The sequence below is a fragment of the Sus scrofa genome, chromosome 14 (assembly GCF_000003025.6).
Source record: "Sus scrofa isolate TJ Tabasco breed Duroc chromosome 14, Sscrofa11.1, whole genome shotgun sequence".
NCBI classification, from domain to species: domain Eukaryota; kingdom Metazoa; phylum Chordata; class Mammalia; order Artiodactyla; family Suidae; genus Sus; species Sus scrofa.
In genome coordinates this window covers 54,537,825-54,556,324 of record NC_010456.5, presented here as the reverse complement: position 1 = coordinate 54,556,324, position 18,500 = coordinate 54,537,825, and the positions used below count along the sequence as shown (strand labels likewise).

The 18,500-nt window shown below is 45.5% G+C and overlaps 1 protein-coding gene and 1 long non-coding RNA gene across 4 annotated transcripts in view; both read left to right on the top strand.

Annotated features, from left to right (window-relative positions):
- The window catches only part of MTR (5-methyltetrahydrofolate-homocysteine methyltransferase), a 105,803-nt gene extending 96,456 nt beyond the window's left edge, over positions 1–9,347 (top strand). For all 3 annotated transcript variants that reach the window (XM_021073435.1, XM_001927058.4, XM_021073436.1), the window contains 4 exons: positions 2,071–2,271; positions 2,891–3,083; positions 4,168–4,280; positions 4,685–9,347. In XM_021073435.1, the coding sequence (XP_020929094.1) occupies positions 2,071–2,271; positions 2,891–3,083; positions 4,168–4,280; positions 4,685–4,771 (594 nt within the window). In that variant the 3' untranslated portion in view covers positions 4,772–9,347. The remainder of the gene's footprint in view (positions 1–2,070; positions 2,272–2,890; positions 3,084–4,167; positions 4,281–4,684) is intronic.
- Positions 14,756–18,125, top strand: LOC102162338. The gene is made up of 3 exons (XR_002338726.1): positions 14,756–15,002; positions 15,975–16,110; positions 17,402–18,125. It is a non-coding gene; the product is annotated as an uncharacterized LOC102162338 (long non-coding RNA).

Sequence of the window (18,500 nt, the reverse complement as noted above, 5' to 3'; positions counted from 1 at the left end):
ACCCAATGGCTATTCCTTCAGGGCCCTGGCTTCTCCCATGTCATAGAACAGGCTCTTCTCCACGCAGTTCTTTCTTCTGTGCCCGCACTTTTAAAAATGCAAATTCATAAGCATGTCCCTTCAGCTGCTGTTCAGAATGAGCTCTCCTATTCAAGAACTTCGAGAACTCACCAGTCATTATTAAAAGATGGTAGTAAATTCTTGCAAGCTGTTTATATCATTTCAGTCATTGAAAATTGATAGTATTGCTTTTAATCATAACCACTTTGCAATTCATAATGATATTTTAACTGTAACAACATCTGAGGGAATCCTTAAACTTGGGATATTACACTGGGGCAGCTACAACATTGCTCTGTGCACCCATCCTCATTCTTTGTCCCCAGGCCCTGTACACCCTCACTCTGTGCACCCAGGCCCTGTACACCCTCACTCCGTGCACCCGGGCCCTGTACACCCTCACTCCCTGCACCCGGGCTCTGTACACCCTCACTCTGTGCACTCATATTCAACACAGCACGCTAGGGGATTCTAATGTTAAGTTCTAGGCCCTCCTCACTAGGGAATTGGTGACTTTTCTTTTAGAGAAATAACTAAGGTCAGAAACCTCTGCCCTGGCCTGATTTTCCATCCTTCAAGTCCTTTGTCCTCTTAACACCCAACACCATTCTTGTCCAGACAGTCTCTGATGAACTGTATTTGGGTATTTACTATGACTCCTCAAGGTACATGTATTACCTCCCCAGATATTTCTAAGGCTCTCTTCCAGTACACTCTGGAAATTCTGGCTGCAGCAGCTTACTGCTCCGGGAGTTCTATTCTGAGCGGCTCTGAGCGCTGTCTCCTTTGCGGTGCTATGGGTCTCTGTGACCTATTTCCTTGTGGTGTCTGGAAGCTTTGTGTCTCCCTGTGGTTTTTATTAGCCAAGAACAGCTGATGGGCCAAGTACCACTGGAAGGCCATGCCTCCCTGCGTAGCTGGCCCTGAGCTCTGTGACACTTCCACATACCTTGATTAAATACCTTCTCACCTGCAGCCACTTAACCATTTTCTGCCCAGTGTCAATTAGATTGACTTGTTTCCAGAGCTGGCAGTCACATAACCATGAAACTTCTGGGTTGGCCACTCGTGGATTAATTGATCAGTCCCAAGCAGTGCCATATAGTAGTTAAGAGAATTGCTTATGGATCAGACCCATGGGCCTGCCACTGTCTGACCTTGAACCAGCTCCTCAAGCTCTCACTGTGTTGGGTTTCCTGTCTGTCAGGCAGAGCTGATGGTATCACTTACTTTGCAAGGTTGTTGAGAAGATCGAATTAGTCGGTTACAAAGCACCAATACTAGTGCCTGACATATAGTAAGCACTCAGTAAATATTAATTTTTTACTATTTACTACCTTCTCAGCACATATGTATTGATTGTGAAATGTGTATAAGACCTTATTTTTCAGCTTAGCAGCAGGGAAGAGTCAGTCATCAGCTGAAAATGGCAAGTGGGTGAGGGTAGCCACATGCCCTGAGGAGGGGTCCCTGAGCAGATCGGCTGGATTCTTCGTGTGTCCTTAGCCGCCTCCAGACTCACCACCTGGGGCAGGCAGCTCGTGGCCCCGTGTTGCTGACTTTGGCCATTTGTTGAACTGCTTCTGTCAATGCAAAATAGGGGCTCATAAACTTAGCAGACCCCTTTGAACATAACCCTAGGATTTAATGTTGACTTTGAAATGAAAACACTTTTAGAGAAAAAAAATTATGTGAATATTTATGGTTCCAGTTCCCGTAAGAATTCAGTAAATGGTCAGTGTGTGAATGAGCGAGTTAGCTGGTTTCTTGACTGTGTATGTCTTGTCGGATCTTTGTGAAAGTCTCATTCAAATGTGTTTATTCAACACGTATTTACCAAACACTTACTGTATATCAAGCACCCATCTAAGTACTGGGGATGTAACAGTGAACAAGAAGATAGCCCCATTTGAAGCTTGTCTTCATTGGAAGACGCTAGATGGCTGTCCCCCCCACATTGGCGCCCTGTCCATGCTAATGGCCTGCTCCACCCATTCCTTGCGTTTCAAGGCCGAGAAGGACTCTGCCAGCACAGACCCCTACCTCTGCCTCTCGGACTTCATCGCCCCTCTGCACTCGGGCGTCCCCGACTACCTGGGCCTGTTCGCCGTCGCCTGCTTCGGGGTGGAGGAGCTGAGCAAGGCCTATGAGGCAGAGTGTGACGATTACAGCATCATCATGGTCAAGGCGCTGGGGGACCGTCTAGCCGAGGTAGAGCATGATGCCCTGCAGACAGAGGCCAGGGCTGGGAACCGTGCTGGGTGTGTGTGTGTGTGTGTGTGTGTGTGTGTGTGTGTGTGTGTGTGTGAGAGAGAGAGAGAGAGAGAGAGGCTTACTTTTACAGCACACACTCTTAAATTGTGTGTTTTTGAGTCCCTCTCATGCCTCACCTTTGGGCACAGAGCAGCTTCAGTGACACTGTAGTTGGAATGGCCCATGGAGCCTTGACTTCACTGTCTTGGTTCCAGTGTCCTCCTGAGCTTGCCATGTGACGTTTTCCCAGGAGCTCAAAAAAAGCCACACAGGTTTCAGTTTGTTTCTCGTTCTGGTGCTGGGCTGTCCCATAGACCCCTCACCCTCCTCTGTGGCGTGGGGTGCTGTGGGTCGTGGGGCTGCTCCCTTTTCCTGAGCCTAATGGAGGAGCCGGTGCTGCCCTGGGCCTGGTTTAAAAGGACCCTCAGAGCCCAGGCCGAGGCCACCACTGAGCAGCAGTGCAGCTGATGACCCTGCAGACGAGTTGAGGCCCCAGCCCTGGGCCCTGGGGAGGCCTGTGAGGCTTGGATGAGGGGGGGTACTCCTACCTGGCCTGAGCTGTGTGTCTGGGCCCCAGGCCTTCGCTGAGGAGCTGCACGAGAGGGTGCGCAAGGAGCTGTGGGGCTACTGTGGCGGCGAGCAGCTGGCCGTGGCTGACCTTCGGAGGCTGCGCTTTGAGGGCATCCGGCCGGCACCCGGCTACCCCAGCCAGCCCGACCACACCGAGAAGCTGACCATGTGGAAGCTCGCAGACGTGGAACGGCTCACAGGTCAGTGTGGGCCAGCGCCCCTTTCCTGGGCAGCGTGATGCCATGGAGGGTCGATCCCCAGTCCCATCCCCTCTCTGCCGGAGGCCTGTGCTGCTCCTTCGCCTCCAGGTTCCTGAATGGTGGTCTCAGGTCCCCATTTTCAGGTTTCTGAGCTTTTGTGATTTTCTCTTCACCTACAGCGGATGGCAGGCAGCTTCTCTGCCTGTCTCCTGCCCCGTCGTCCCCTTACAGGTGTGTTCCTGTTTTCAGTCTCCCCACCTGTGACCTTTGTCACTGTTAGTAACACATTTCACGTTGCCCTCTGCCTCCACTGCTTCCAGGAGGGTCTCTGGACGTTGTCTCCCAGAAGTCCCACCCATCTTCACTCTGCCTCCCTTCCCTCTTTCCTTCTGCACGTTAACTGCTTTCAGTGGTGTCCATCAAAAGCATGCTGTCTGCACGGAAGAGATTAGAGGAATGTAGGTTGATGTGAGGAGCTGTGAGGCTGTGTTGGATCTGGGCTGGCAGGAACGGCATGGATTCAGAACTCGGGGAATGTGCACTGAGCCCCAAGCTGACCGGGAGATCGTTGGCAGAGCACTTAAGCTGTATTTTTATGCTGCTGTTCCTCAGCCATAAGATGAATGGTGTAGACATGAAGGCCTGGATGCTCCCTGGAGTTCTGAGCCCCTAGGAAGGATCTGTTCTTCCTCAGCTCTGTGTGGGCTTTTTCTCAGTGGGGCCCAGCCGTCGGTCACCACAGGGACCTTGGCCCTGCAGGTGGTACTCTCATCTCCAGGCTGGCGGGCGCACCTTGTCTGAGCAGGCCCAGGTCCAGCCTCCCTGACTGAATGTGGAAGTGGGGACAGGAGTACAAAGTCTTGTGCAGGCCCCTCCCCTGGCTCACAGGACAGCTGCGCGTCCTCTATGTGTTCATCACCTTGGGAGGAATTTGCTGGACTGCTCTGCTCACGCCCTCAATCCTGTGTCCTGTGTCTAGCGAGAAGGCACGCATTCACTTTCATTCACTGCAAACAAGTCTGCTGAGCGTCGGCCTGTCCCAGCACTGAGTGAATAATGGGTGTTCCCTGTGTTGCTCTCCCAGGCATTAGGCTGACAGAGTCGCTGGCGATGGCTCCTGCTTCAGCAGTGTCCGGCCTTTACTTCTCCAATGTGAAGTCCAAGTACTTTGCCGTGGGGAAAATTTCCAAGGATCAGGTGAGTTAGCTGTATGATTGCATGTGGCCTCCTAGATGCCTGTCTTGTTTTCAGTGGAACTGTGAAACCTCTCTTATTTTACATGTGAATGAGAATATGATGAGAGGGGAAAGATGAAGAAATTTACCTCAGTTAATGTCTGGATTTGATTTCAACTCATTACCCCAATTCTAGCCCTCCCATCTGCACACACACATGCACAGATAATTTGCTACATGATGTTTTTCTGCCCAGAGAATAAGGCATCTTGGTGAGTAGGTAAATATCTGTCTCCATCTAACTCAGTGGATTACTATTAAAACAAGACATGGAAGGTACTTAATGTTTCCCGGCAAATTCTGTGGAAAATTTACTTCAAAAGTCTTATCATTTTGGTTGAATAAACTGCTTTTAATCTTTTGCAGATTGAGGATTATGCTTTGAGGAAGAACATGACTGTGGCCGAGGTTGAGAAGTGGCTTGGACCCATTTTGGGATATGATACAGACTAACTTCTTTTTTTTTCTTTTTTCCAACCTTGTCTGTGCTTGATGCTCCCTGAGGAAATAAGAGTCCAAAGTGCCTTAACAAGAGTGGTGCAGCAGCTGCAGGCCGGTCTGCACCTGATTGACCTTTACCCCCTGCCCGCTCACGGACGTTTGCCAGAAGCTTGTAGAGGAGCAGAGTCTCTCCACGGTTCTTGGAAAACAAGCTGCTGTTTTTCAAGGACCTTTAAATGCAGAACAGCGAGCAGGACTCCAGGGGTGTTCCTGGTCCCTCAGGAATGGGATAAAGCCTGAGATAGATAATTTTGCATTTCAAAGCAGGTCAACTTGCTGTCTTCATTTTTATCCTGGACCTAGGAGGCCAGGTATTCCTTTTCTTCTCTCTCTCTCTCTCTCTCTCACTCTCTCTCAGAAAAGCCTGCAAGTTAGTTGAATAGAGAAATGTGATCCTGTGGCCAAGCGATGCCAGGAGCAATGGGGCATTTTCCTGTGGGTGGTTAGAGCTGTTACTCTGCCCGGGAAGGCAGCATCACGCTGCTGTCTCCCAAGATCTCATTTTCTGAAGCCTTGGTTAGACGCTTATAGATGTCCCTGTGGCAAAGGGCACGCTCCCCACAGGCCTGTCAGAAGCGCTCAGGCTGCTTCCCCCTGCGGGGTCAAATACAGTAATGTTCTCCAAGGCTTTTGTCCTCTGATTTCACATTCCCTCGCCCTCAGGGAGGAAGGAGGTGGCAGAGAGAGTGGCCGCGAAGGATAGTTAACATCTCGGGGTTGTTTTCCAGAACTGAGCAGCTCTCGGCGAAGCTGCGTGGCCCGAGTGGACGGGTGAACAGTAACATTCCACTCAGCTCTTTCCTCTCTGTGCTGACCCAGTGCCAGCCTCACATGGCCTAGGAGCAGCACATGGATTCAGTCACGATTGTTGCAGGAAATGGTTAAGAGCATGGGCTTTGAAGTCACTCAGACCCAGGTTCAAGTTCAGCTGTGCCATGACAGAGGCAGTTTCTTAAGCTCTCCAATGCAATTTTCTCATCTATGAAATGGAGGCAGCGATACCAGTTCCTGGCTCGTAGGCCTGAGGTGATGCTCGAAATGCAGGAAACACGGGGTCTAGGTGCAATGCAGGCATCATAGACGACAGCATCTGGAGAGCTCAGCATAGAGCAGATGCTCGTAGAAACGGGGCAAAGCCTGATGGAAGTGAAAGATCTGGGGGATGCACATGGGGAGAGAGGACTGCGTTTACTAGGCACCCTTTCTGGAAGGAGAGCCCCTCTGAGCAGGGACTGGAGCGTGAAGCTCCCATCAGTGTGATCGGCATCATTAACCCTCATTTTCTGGGAGACAGTCCCCTCACATGGGACATGGGGTGGCTTTGCCCCAGAGCAGTTATAGCAGGTGTACACTCAGGTGCATTGCAGGCAAAAGGGGAAAATACTTAGGGAATGCCGGTCCTACATAACTGCAGCATATGCATGTTTGCCTGCAGAGCAACACCCCTGCAGGCGTCTCTTGCCCTTAAAGTGAAGCAACTGTATGCCTTTTTTTTTTTTTATGTATTTTATTTTATTTTATTTTATTTTCCCACTGTACAGCAAGGGGATCAAGTTATCCTTACATGTTGTATGCCTTCTTTAGGTACATTCACTCTGTGCTATTTTGAGAATGGGACTTCGTTTCCTAAGATGCTCACTTGGAGGACTTATTTTCTGTTGGTATGTTATTGTAGGCCTTGGTGCATTCTTCTGTGAGAAAGAATAACCCCCTCCAAACACTTTAACATATTTTATCTGAATTAGAGTTGCTACGAGCCTCCCAATCTCATTAAATATTTATCATACCTTTTCTGAACTAGTTATGTGATGGAATGGCTTTCTCAAAAGTACTGTCGATGTAATCATGATGGATGCCTTTTATCTAAAGACAAAAACAACCTGTGTAAGTTCAAGGGCCCATGTGTTCATTAAAGAATATAGACGGTAATTCAAAAACCCCTCCATGGGTTTGTGTCAGGTTGACCTCAAAGGCAAGAAGGTGAGCTTTCCCCACCCGGGTCGTCCCTGTGCCTCTACCTGCGTGACCAGAGCCTCACCTTGTCATCAACATCTGTGGCTGCCCCATCACTCATCATGTCCCTCGGGGAGCCCTTATTTATTTTCTAAAGGAGCTCTTATTTGAAATCAGCTGCTTGCTCTGCTGTGTGTAGTGAGGAGGCGGGCATGTGGGATGATGGTTGAGATCAGGTTTTGTAACAGCCCGTTTCTCCTTTGAGATGTTCTGCCACCAGCCTCCCTCCATCCACAGCTGAGCTCATTTAGAGAATAGTTGACCTTCTTTCTATTTCTCTCAGGCACGTCCTCAGCAAACAACTGAGTTCTGCTCTGTGCTAAACACTGTCTCCCATTCTCTCCTTAACTCGGTGAAGTCAGATTTTTTAACCCATCTCTTCTGTCATAAATGACCTCTTAACTTTAGATCCAGTAGCCTTCCCAATGATTTTTCTTCTCTCTGGGTTTGGACAATATTGACCACTTCTTCAAAACTCTCCTAACCCTAACCCTTTGACTTCACTTAGCAGTCTCTGTCTCTTAGAATTTCTTAGCTATATTCATGGTTTTCTCCTCCTTTGCTCCTTTAAATCCCGGTCCTCAAGAGCCTGACACTAGCTCCCTTCTTAGTTACATAGTTTCCGTGGGCAGTTACATCCAACTGTTATTTCCATCCAAGCCCCTCTGTCCTGAAGCGTATAGCATAGCAAATCCAACAGCCTCTTCTAGGAGGACATACCAGCATCTCAGACCCAGTGTGTCTCAAACCAGCATCATCTTATTCTCAAAGGCTTGATATATTCACTAATGAAGAACTGCGCCACCTCAGACTTGCCCCATATCATCCTTTTCTTGGACTATTGAAGTTATCTTAAAAAATGCGCATAAAGGACACACTTATCCTACTTTTAGTTGGGAAGGTAGCAGAGATGTTTGAAGCAGGCAGTGGTTTGGTTAAGGCCTGATTTGGGACTTGAAGGATGAAGATGAAGAAGGAAGATAGAAGCAAATGAAGAACTGTCTTTGTTCATGAATTTCGAAGGTTGTAAGGGCATCAGATCTCCCCAAAATGATCTCTAGATTCAGTGCCATTGCCAGCAGAGGTTCTGTTGAATGTGACAAGCAGATATTTAAATGTATATGGAATGACAGAGGACTAGGAGGACTGAACGCTTCTAAATATGATGAAGAGGTGAGGGGAGCTTACAAGACAGTGTTGCTGTAGAGTTTGTGGTGTGTGTGGTGCAGAGGTAGGCATTCTGAGGAGTGTAATGAAATAAGAGCCTGGAAAAGAACCCCTGCATGTATGCTGACCTTTGAGATGTGATGAGGTGCCACAGAAGACCAGTGGGAACAGAAAGCGTGACTCTGAGGTGTTCTAGAACAGCCATTATCCGTATGGAAAAAGTGAAATTTGATTTCTGCCTCACAACTAACCTAACAATTGCAAGTACATTAAGATCTTAATTACAAAAAGCAAATATTAAGTGTTTGCATATAAAAATCTTAGAGCAGGAAAGAGTCTTCTCTTGAGACATAAAGTGCCAATCATAAAGATATTAAATCAAGTATGTTAAAACCAGGACTTAGTTTAAGCTAATAAACAACTTAATGTAGTGAAAAGACAAATCAAGACTGATATTTACAATACAGTTAACTATCAAAGGTTAGTAGAATTTATGGAGAGTCCCTGTTTTTAAAAAGAGAAAAATAAAAAGACCTGAAAAGGCATTTCACAGAGGAAATACATAGGGCTTATAAATAAGTAGAAACGTTGGAGATGAGAATTAAGACCACAATGAGCTTGCATTTTATATCCTGAAGATTTGTAAAGTTGAGTTTGGTGCTACCTTGTGCTGATGAAGATCTGTGTAATTGTGTGGGTGTGTGACCAGGCGCCTCTGCTTTAGGAAACAGTCACAAAGGCAGACATTTGCTGTTTTAGGATCTGGACCACGGCTCCAATTCCCATTGTGTCTCCAGTAAACTCTTGGGTCATAGTAGCATCTTCATAGTAGTTAATTACTGGAAACACTGAAAGGTCTCTCTGTCTCCAGGAGAACGGGTGAGTTAATCAGGTGTATTCAGAGTGAGGGGTTTACTCAGTAGTGAAAATGAGTGAACTGCAGCTACACTCAACAATAAGAAGGAATCTCTGAAAAATGTTAAAGAAAAAGCAAGTCCCAGGATATAGTTGAGACTATTTTTTTTTTCAGATCAAAACCAAAGGGTATATCATCTCAGCATACATAAATGGTGAAACTTTGCTGTTTTTGTTTGTTTGTTTGTTTTTTAAAGTAAACCAAAATTTAGCCTGCTAATTACCTCTTAGGGAGATGGAGTGGATAACAGAGGGACACGTAGGTAGATGCAGGTTCTTGGTAGCGGTCTAGTTCTTGTTGGCTTGTAGGGTAGGTTTACGGTTTATTGTATCATGCTTTATAGCTAATATGTACTATAGACTTCTGTATGTATTAAATATGTTGTCTTTAATGTATTAAATATAAAAATAATAAAGGAAAAGTGAAATAGTATGCAAAAATCTGAGATGGTGATTTTGTAGATACTGTTTTGTATGTGTTAAGTATACTCTTTTCCCCCCCTTTTTAGGGCCGCACCTACAGCGTATGGAAGTTCAGGCTGGGGGTCAAATTGGAGCTGCAGCCACCAGCCTACACCACAGCTGCGTCTGTGACCCACACCATAGCTTACGGCAACGCTGGGTCCTCAGCTTACTGATCGAGACCAAGGATTGAACCGACATCCTCATGGATACTTGTTGGGTTCTTAACCAGCAGAACCAAAACGGGAACTCCTCAAGTGTACATTTTAATGAAAGGAAGGACATTTCGGCTAGAGTGCACAGCCACGTGAGATGGGGCAGAGAGCAGGCATCTGGGGTCCTGAGGCCAGAGCCACGCGTGAGTCCAGACACAGGGTTTTGGTGAGTAATGGCTGGTGGCACCCTTGGCCAACGTGGAGAATGTGAAGAGGAGGAGGAGAGAAGAATTCTGGGCAGATTTGATGTGACTGAATAAGACACTTGGATATCAGACTTTGGAATTTGGGAAGATGGCATTAGAACTGGGAGGCCTGAGCGTGGAGGCAGAGGTGCGGATGGCCCACATCTGGAGAATGTGGCGAGGAGAAGGGACTTGATTTCAGGACCAGGGCACGGGGAGGAGGGGCCCTGCAGGCAGTGCCGTGTCAGGGGAGGCAAAGGAAGCGGGGTGTCCAGGCCTGACCAAAGGTCTGGGAAGGGGACCCTGTCACGGGTCACCCTCATTAGAGCAGTCTCAGGGGGTTGGGGACTACAGGCACACTGGTAGATTGAAGATGATGGGAGGCGAGGAAGGTTACTTGGTTACTTTCAGAAGATTGGATGGGAAGGTAGAAGTGAGTTTTTAAAAAAGGCCTTTATGCTGAGGGGTAAGTACCAGTTAAGAGGGTTGCAGATAGTGCCAAAAGTAATTTTTCTTTTGTCTTTCTAGGGCCGCACCCAGGGCATATGGAGGTTCCCAGGTTAGGGGTTGAATCAGAGCTGCAGCTGCCAGCCTACGCCAGAGCCACAGCAATGCCAGATCCCAACCATATCTGTGACCTACACCACAGCTCATGGCAACACCAGATCCTTACTTAATCCACCAAGTGAGGCCAGGGATTGAACCTGTGTCCTAATGAATACTAGTCTGGTTTGTGACCATTGATCCACGACATGAAATCCCAATTTTTGTTCAGTGTCTTTTAACCTCACCTCCAGAGAGACTGGACTTCGTCTACCCATCACCAACATTATAAACCCGGGGAGCCCCAGTTTTCCTCACTATTCACACCTACTTCGTTCTCACACCCAGACAATTTACACACTAAAAATCCTGGCTGTTTCAGGGTCTTGTCGTTTCTGCTCTGGTCCCCTCCTCTGCCACAGTCTCTGGGTTAGTCCCCTGCCTTCTAAGCTGGAGGAGTGAGATCCGTGAACCTTTATGCTCACTCCAGTCCTGCCTAAATTAGCACCTAGGATATGCCTGACATCCTTGGACTCAGACTGTGCAAATCCTTCCCAGGCTTCCCTGCCTTCCTGGCCTGACCCTGTTCCGCACTTTCCAGAGGCCCTGACCTGCCACTGTTTCCCTGCGTGCCCCAAAGGAAGTGTCTGCTTGCATTGTCCTTTCTACCCTCTGGCTTCAGGAAGGCCTCCCACTCCTCTCCCCCTCCCCACCCCAAAGCTTTGAAGTGGCCCTTTCTTACCTCCTAGGCAGGTCTCACCAAGCTTCCACGGTGACACAGTGATCCATTTCCCCATTAGACTGTGACCCTTGGGGGCAGGTTTGGAATCTCGTTCATCTTGTGGTATTGAAAATAGCTCTTGGTTCATGATAGGTGCTCAGGAATGTTGGCTTGAAGGGGTGGATGAGCAGATCTTTCTGGGAGGACAGTGGTTTGCAGGGAGAGCAGACCAACACTCAGAAGCCCTGGCGCCTGACTCGGCACCTGCCATCTGGTCTGTATGCATCTTTTACATGAGCAGAGGGGGAAGCTGTGATGACTTTCTCTTGCTTAGAAGGAGATGGGCAGGGAAGCCCTAGCACCCTCCACACCCATCTGCATGGGTTTTTTTGTTTTGTTTTTTAACTGCGCATGAAGACAGCACCCTGACAGCCTGTAGAGGAACCACCTCACTAGTTCACATGCTACCGCTCAACTCTGTGTCTTGTCAGGTTACAGGACAGAGTACATTAGGTTCCATATGTGTGTGTCTTAAGGAAATATATGCAGTGATAGAAACACAGAATTTTTAAGTGGTTACCTCTGGGGACCAAGAGTGAGGGACTCATGGTTTGGGTATTTCTCATTCTTTCTGCACTGTTCTGAATTTTGACAAAGATATATTATTATACTTTGAGAAGGATTAGCCTGGCAACAAATCCATCTTGAAACAGATGCTATTTTGAATAATCTGAATGAAAAATTAGCATGTAAGTGAATTAACCCCTAAACTTGGTCCCATTTCTCATTCCATGTCTATTCTTCTTCCAATGTAATTTTAAAAGATAGCTTTTGCCTCCTTGTTTTTAAGTATGATTATGGCCTTTTGGAGACTCACAAAACAAGCAATCTCTGGAATTGTCTAGGAAAGAGTCTTAGATTAAATGGTTTTTGAAAATCTTGAGATTGGATATTCCATGAAATAGAAGACACAAAACTAGACAGACTCATGAGTGATGTTTATCACAGTCTCTGCCTTCCACAATGTAAATACATACAGCAACCTACAGAGGATAAGCCTGCAGCAGCTGAGCAAAGAACTTTGAACTTTTTACAATTCTGTTTGTTCTTTCATCCAGAGAGAAAGAAAAGCGCCATTTCATTCCAGATTATCTGAGAGAATTTCAGTGCTTAACCTATCTTTAATCATGAGACATGGTTTATCTTATTATAGATATTGTTTATCCTATTATCCTATTATTTTTGCATGTTTTCAATGAAAATATGTGAAATCCCGTTGTCTTGATGGATAGTGCTAAATATCATTGATTAAAAATATCTTAGGTCTGGGGAGATACAGCCCTTAAATGGCAATGACTAAGACGCCTGAGCTGCTGCTGCTGAAAATGGGTCCACAAGACGGATAATAAGCGTTTCCAAGACTTTTGGCTATGCTTGCATCTTCTCATCTCGACTTATGCAGAATTTATAGACAATAACGTTGACATGGAAGACTGAGGGAAATGCGGAACAGATTGATGCTAACGAAGGTGAACTCTCCTCAGAGATTAAACATAGGACACCTCAATTTGGAGGAGATGTGGAGATTTCTCTGTCTGACGGCCTCTTCTGGAGCTTGATGAAAAGGATTCTTCCTAATGTAAAGCAAGCCTATGCAACTATTAGATCTTAAAGCAAGATTGGCTTCTCCTCAAGGAAGATGGCAAACAGAATAACTGAAAGAAAGCCAAGTGCCTGGCAACAGAGGACCAGAATTGAAATCCAGAGCAGACCAGTACCTGCAGTGTCTGCAAAACTCTTTTTGCTGATAAACTTTGATAGTTCAGTAAGATACTTTTCTTGAAATTTATATTCGATTTATGTAATTTGGCTTCTGAACCTAGATTGTATTTGGATGAGTATAAAAATCCATATTTTCCTTTTCAGTTTCACTTACTTGCATGAATACACACGAACACTGAGGTTCCGAGTGAAGAGCAGATTAATTTAAAAATTATGTAGTGTGTACTCTAATATATAAAGTTTGGCCACCATAAATTATATAGTTCACCCCAAAATCATTGTCTTTGTTTTAACTCCTTAGAATTAGTTGCTATTAAGATACTGCCACAATATATCTACAGTTTTCTTGTAAATATAAATTAAGATTCAGAGGCAGAACATTTATTTTGACACAGAAATGCATAAGTAGATCAGTGTCTTTTAAGCATGGACCCCTTTTAAAGGGCATATCTTCTCACCAACAGTCCTTCTCTTGCAGTGTGATTTAAACTAGGTTTTTTTTTTTTTAATTTATTTATTTTTGTCTTTTTTGTCCTTTTTTAGGGCCACTCCCACGGCACATGGAGGTTCCCAGGCTAGGGGTCTAATTGGAGCTATAGCCACCAGCCTACGCCAGAGCCACAGCAACACGGGATCCGAGCCGTGTCTGCAACCTACACCACAGCTCACAGCAATGCTGGATCCTTAACCCACTGAGCCAGGCCAGGGATCGAACCCTCAACCTCATGGTTCCTAGCCTGATTCGTTAACCACTGAGCCATGACAGGAACTCCTAAACGAGGTTTACTGTGATGTTGCTTGAGCATGTACTGTCATAAAATCAATTATGAATTTTTCAAGCTTATTTCACCCATATTGCTATAAAACTGGAATTGCCCTCTACAAATGCAATTACAAAGCCAATAAAATTTAAATTAAAAACAAAGAAAATGTTACTTTTTTCTCTTTTCTCAGAAGAGTTCACGGCCCAAAGTTAATTACAGCATAAGGAATATCATTAACTGTAATGTATATCGCTGAAAATCCCGGCATTGTTTTTGTTAGCATGTTAGAACGTATCTCTATGTGATATAACTAAAGTACCATTTTGTATTTTAGAAAACTTTAAAGAGTTCTCTGGTAGTTCAGTGTGTTAGGGATCCAGAGTTGTCACTGCTGTGGTTCTGGTTGCTACTGTGGCAAGGGTTCGATCCCCTGCCTGAGAACTTTAAATTTTCAGTAAAATTTAAAAAATAAATTATTTTAATCTATGATAGATGGTTGTTGCTGTTTTGAGGAAATGAGCACATCAAAAAATATGAAAAATGCCAGTGAGGAAATTCTTAGTGTCAAAAGTGCTTGGTTGTTTTAAAAATAATGCTCCTTTCTACAGAAAAGATAGCAATGAGCTCTGAGATACATCTCAATCATCATCTGATTTCTCCCAACACTGCTGTGGGTGAGGACTAACACCTCTGCTTTACAGCTGTCAAGAAGGCTGAAGTTCAGGAAGTCTAGATGAGAACTTGGTCATTGGCAGAGCCAAGATTGGGTCTTGGTCTGCAGCATCCTATTTCCCACCACTGTCCCTTCAAATTAGATTTTCAAGTTGGGAATCAGATATCAATGAGTGGCTGGATATACCCATCCCCTAAAATGAGTTATATGAGAGAAGGAAAGTAATGGGGCACCTCTCTAAGTTTTTTGGTCCATTTCAGCTTGGCAGAGGGATGAATTGGGGTACAATTTTCTTCTTTTTTTTCCTTTTTAGGGCCACACCTGCAGCATATGGAAGCTCCCAGGCTAGGGGTCGAATCAGAGCTACAGCTGTCAGCCTACACCACAGGCACAGCAACACCAGATTTAAGCTTCATGTGTGACCTACACCATAGCTCAAGGCAATGCCGGATCCTTAACCCACTGAGAGAGGCCAGGGTACTAACCCGAATCCTTATGGATACTAGTAAGTTTTAACCTGCTCAGCCACAATGGGAACTCCACAATTCTCTTTTAATTAGAAAAATGTTTGATAAACCCAAAATAATTAAAACACCTAATCATGCTTCACACTTTGTCTTATTACCCCACAGACCACATGAGACAAGAGAAAGACCCCTCGAAACTTATATTCCATTTGCTACAATTGACCATCTGGGGAAAGCAGACAAAGACCAAACTTCCAGAAACTTGGAGACAGGGAGGTAGGGTATTTATTCTCTTTGATAAGGTTCCCAGGGAACTCCTTCCTTGAGCATTTGTAATAGTTGATGCCAAAACACAAATTTAGCAAGTCTGTGGAGCTCATAGTAGGAACTTAAATATGTGTTAAATGGGTGAAATCACATTCAGAGAACTAAACACCAAGAAACCAGCTAGGAGGTGAGATAAGAGACAAATGCTGCTATCACTTATATGTGGAAGCCAAAAAAAAAAAAAAAAAAAAAAAAAAGAAAGAAAGAAAAAAAGAAATCCACAATGAACTTTTCTGTAAAATCAGTAGAATGGTTATGACTGGGGCTGGGCTGAGGGTGGAGTGGGAATTGGGGAAAAGTTTAAAGGGACAGACTTGCAGCTAGGAGGTAACTAAGTGCTGGAGGTTCAAGGTACAACATAGTGATCAGAGTCAACTATACTGTGTTACAGACTTCAGAGTTGCTAAGAGACTAAATCATAACTGTTCTCAACACACCAAAAAAGATAAATATGTAATATGATAAAGGCATTAGCTCACTACTGTAGTGATCACATTACGATATAAAATACATCAAACCAAGACATCATATACTGTAAACTTATATGATATTGTTTGTTAATTATATCTCAAAAAAAAAAAGCAGCTAGCCCCAGAGAGCTTTCCCAGGCATATTCAGAGACTTGCTGCTCCTGTCTAATTTGAGGAAATGACGGAACAGAAGCAAATCTGAGGCATCCATCAGTGGCCTTTCAACTCAGTGATCACTGATGTTCGAAACAATGAGGCCACATACAGCAATATTCCTGCAAGTGCCTTCTGGGTCATCCAAGACGCACATGAATTCAGTAGAACTGCAGTATTAAGTACATTTTATCATGCAAATTATGAGAAGGTTGACCACTCAAAGACGATAGGTGTGATCTCTCTTCTTACCCAGAAGCTAGATGAAGAAAAAACTCTCCCTGTTTCTTTATGTCAGAGCACAGAGGATCTTCCGCTGCTCTCATCGGGGGCAGGAGCCAAGCCTGGCATTGTTGGAACTGGAGAGAGACGTGCTAGAGTGCAGAATGTTCATCGGGGTGAATGGAAAGATGTAGAAGAAATGTGCTTACAAGGTGAGGGAGTGTGTGGTGACAAGGGTGTGAGCACAAACCCTGGAAGCCAAAGGGGTTGGTGCTCGATGGGACTGAGTCACTTCATGCTTTTGGTGTTGAGGGGGAAGGAGAATGTTAACTTTAGATGTTTCCTATCCAATTATCAGGAGTATCTGACTTAGGAAAGCAGAATAATTACTGTGTTTTATTAAGTGAAAAGTGAGGCTTGGCTCTAGATGCCACCTTCAAATTTTGACTCAAAAAGTGTGTGGTGGAGAACATTGAGACCTCTGGGTGTGATGGAAGATGATATAAGAAAAAGAATATATATGACTGACTGGGTCACTGCGATACAGCAGAAATTGATATAATACTGTAAATCAACTATACTCTAAAAAGAGATTTCCAGATCATGGGAAGCGAGGATAAATTCTCTGAAGGGTTTGGTAAGATAAATAGCAAACATTTATGGACATATTTGGGGGTGGGGAGCAGGGGGTGGGAAATTAGGAAAGAGTCATGGAGTTCATGGCTGCCTTAAAAATGGGGAGACAGTGGGAAGGATTTTAGAGGACCCAGCCTTCTTTCTTCTTTTTTTTTTTTTGCTATTTAGGCCCATACCGGCATACAGAATTTCCCAGAGCTACAGCTGCCGGCCCCAGCCCCAGCCCCAGCCCCAGCAACACCAGATCTGAGACACATCTGCCACCTACACCACAGCTCACAGCAATGCCGGATTCCTTAACCCACTGAGTGAGGCCAGGGATCCAGTGTTGTTACTGCTGAGCCACAACGGGAACGCCGTGTTATTTAGTAGTTTTAACTGGTACCTTGCCATCAGGGCCCTGCTAAGATTTGCTGTAATAAGGAAGAAACCATTTACATCTACCTTTTCAACTTCTCCTCCCATGAGCTCAAACAACACTCCGCGAAATTGGAGAGAGATGTTGCTTGAGTAAATGAGCTCTCCTTTTGCTTTGGCGGAGACCCCTGGGGGGGAGTATTTACTGTGTTATGGCATCGGTGCCCTCCTTCATATTCATTCGGTTCATTCGTTTACATGTTTATTTATCAAACTTTTCTTGGGCCTGGTCCTGTTTCAGGGCTGGGCGTACACTGAGTCAAAATCCCCTGGCCTTGTGAAGACTAAGTTTCTCTGTAGTTTGTAGCGAACTGACTCCCCGCCGTACTTTCTATCAGGTCCTCAGTATCCGCCTCTGCAGATTCAGAAGCAGAGGAGGACTCTCCCAGCCTCCCAAATGTATGATTTCTTTCTTTCTTTCTTTCTTTTTTTTTTTTTTTTGCTTTTTAGGTCTGGACCTTAACCCTCTGAACCACCGCAGAACTCCACCACCCATGTTTTAAACTGGGCTCTTTCCCAAGATTTTACTGCTGTCCTGAGTGCACCCGCCAGCGGCAAGGGCACTGTCACCTTTCTTACACTCTGCCCCCTTCACCACGCCAGTGTTAAGACTTCATCAAGCTAGCCTGGGATCATTTCTCCCTGCCTAACCTGGATGGAGACCAGGATGCTGTGTCCTACTGTGGAAGACTGGTATCGTGCCCAAGGGGGATTGCTACACCAAAATCAAGTAAGAGGTGTGTGTTTGTTGTGTGCCTTAGAAAGAAAGGTCTGGTGCTAGCACCGCCCATGAACACGGTTCAACATGAGTTCCTGAGTCCAGAGCCGAGAGCAGCTGTAAGTCTCCCCTCCTCCTTAGTCCATCATGGTCTTTGGGGAACAAAAGTGCCCAGACATCTCTCCCTGTCGATTAGCAAGCTGCTGTATTTACCAATAAACATCTGCCTTCTAAAGGGAAAGCATTTATTCAACACACTGCTCTTCAGAGATTTATAGATGCAGCTTGTCTTGCCATTGCTCTAAATCACGACCCCCTTCTTTGTCCTCCTCTATTGCTCTTTTCTGAAGATTTACTTTTTGAGGGGTTCCCATTGTGGCTCAGTGGTAACAAACCCAACTAGTGTCCATGAGGATGCAGGTTTGATCCCTGGCCTCACTCAGTGGGTTAGGGATCCAGCATTGCCCTGATCTGCAGTGTAGGTCACAGACACAGTCAGATCCCAAGTTGCTGTGGCTGTGGGTGCAGGCCAGAAGCGGCAGCTCTAATTCGACCCCTAGCCTGGGAATTTCCATATGTCACTGGTGCAGCCCTAAAAAGGAAAGAAAAAAAAAAAAAAGAAGAAGAAGAAGAAGCCTGGTTTATCTCATTAAATCACTCTTCCCTCAAATGCCTGGTGGAGAGAAATGCCTCTAACTCCCAACTACCTTCCATACTGGCCTCCCTTGCTGCCACAGCTTCAGTTTGTGCATCTTGGTTCTTCCTCGTCATTGGCGTGTGGCATTTTTGAAGGTATATAGCATCACTTTGTAACTCTACTTAATGTCATAG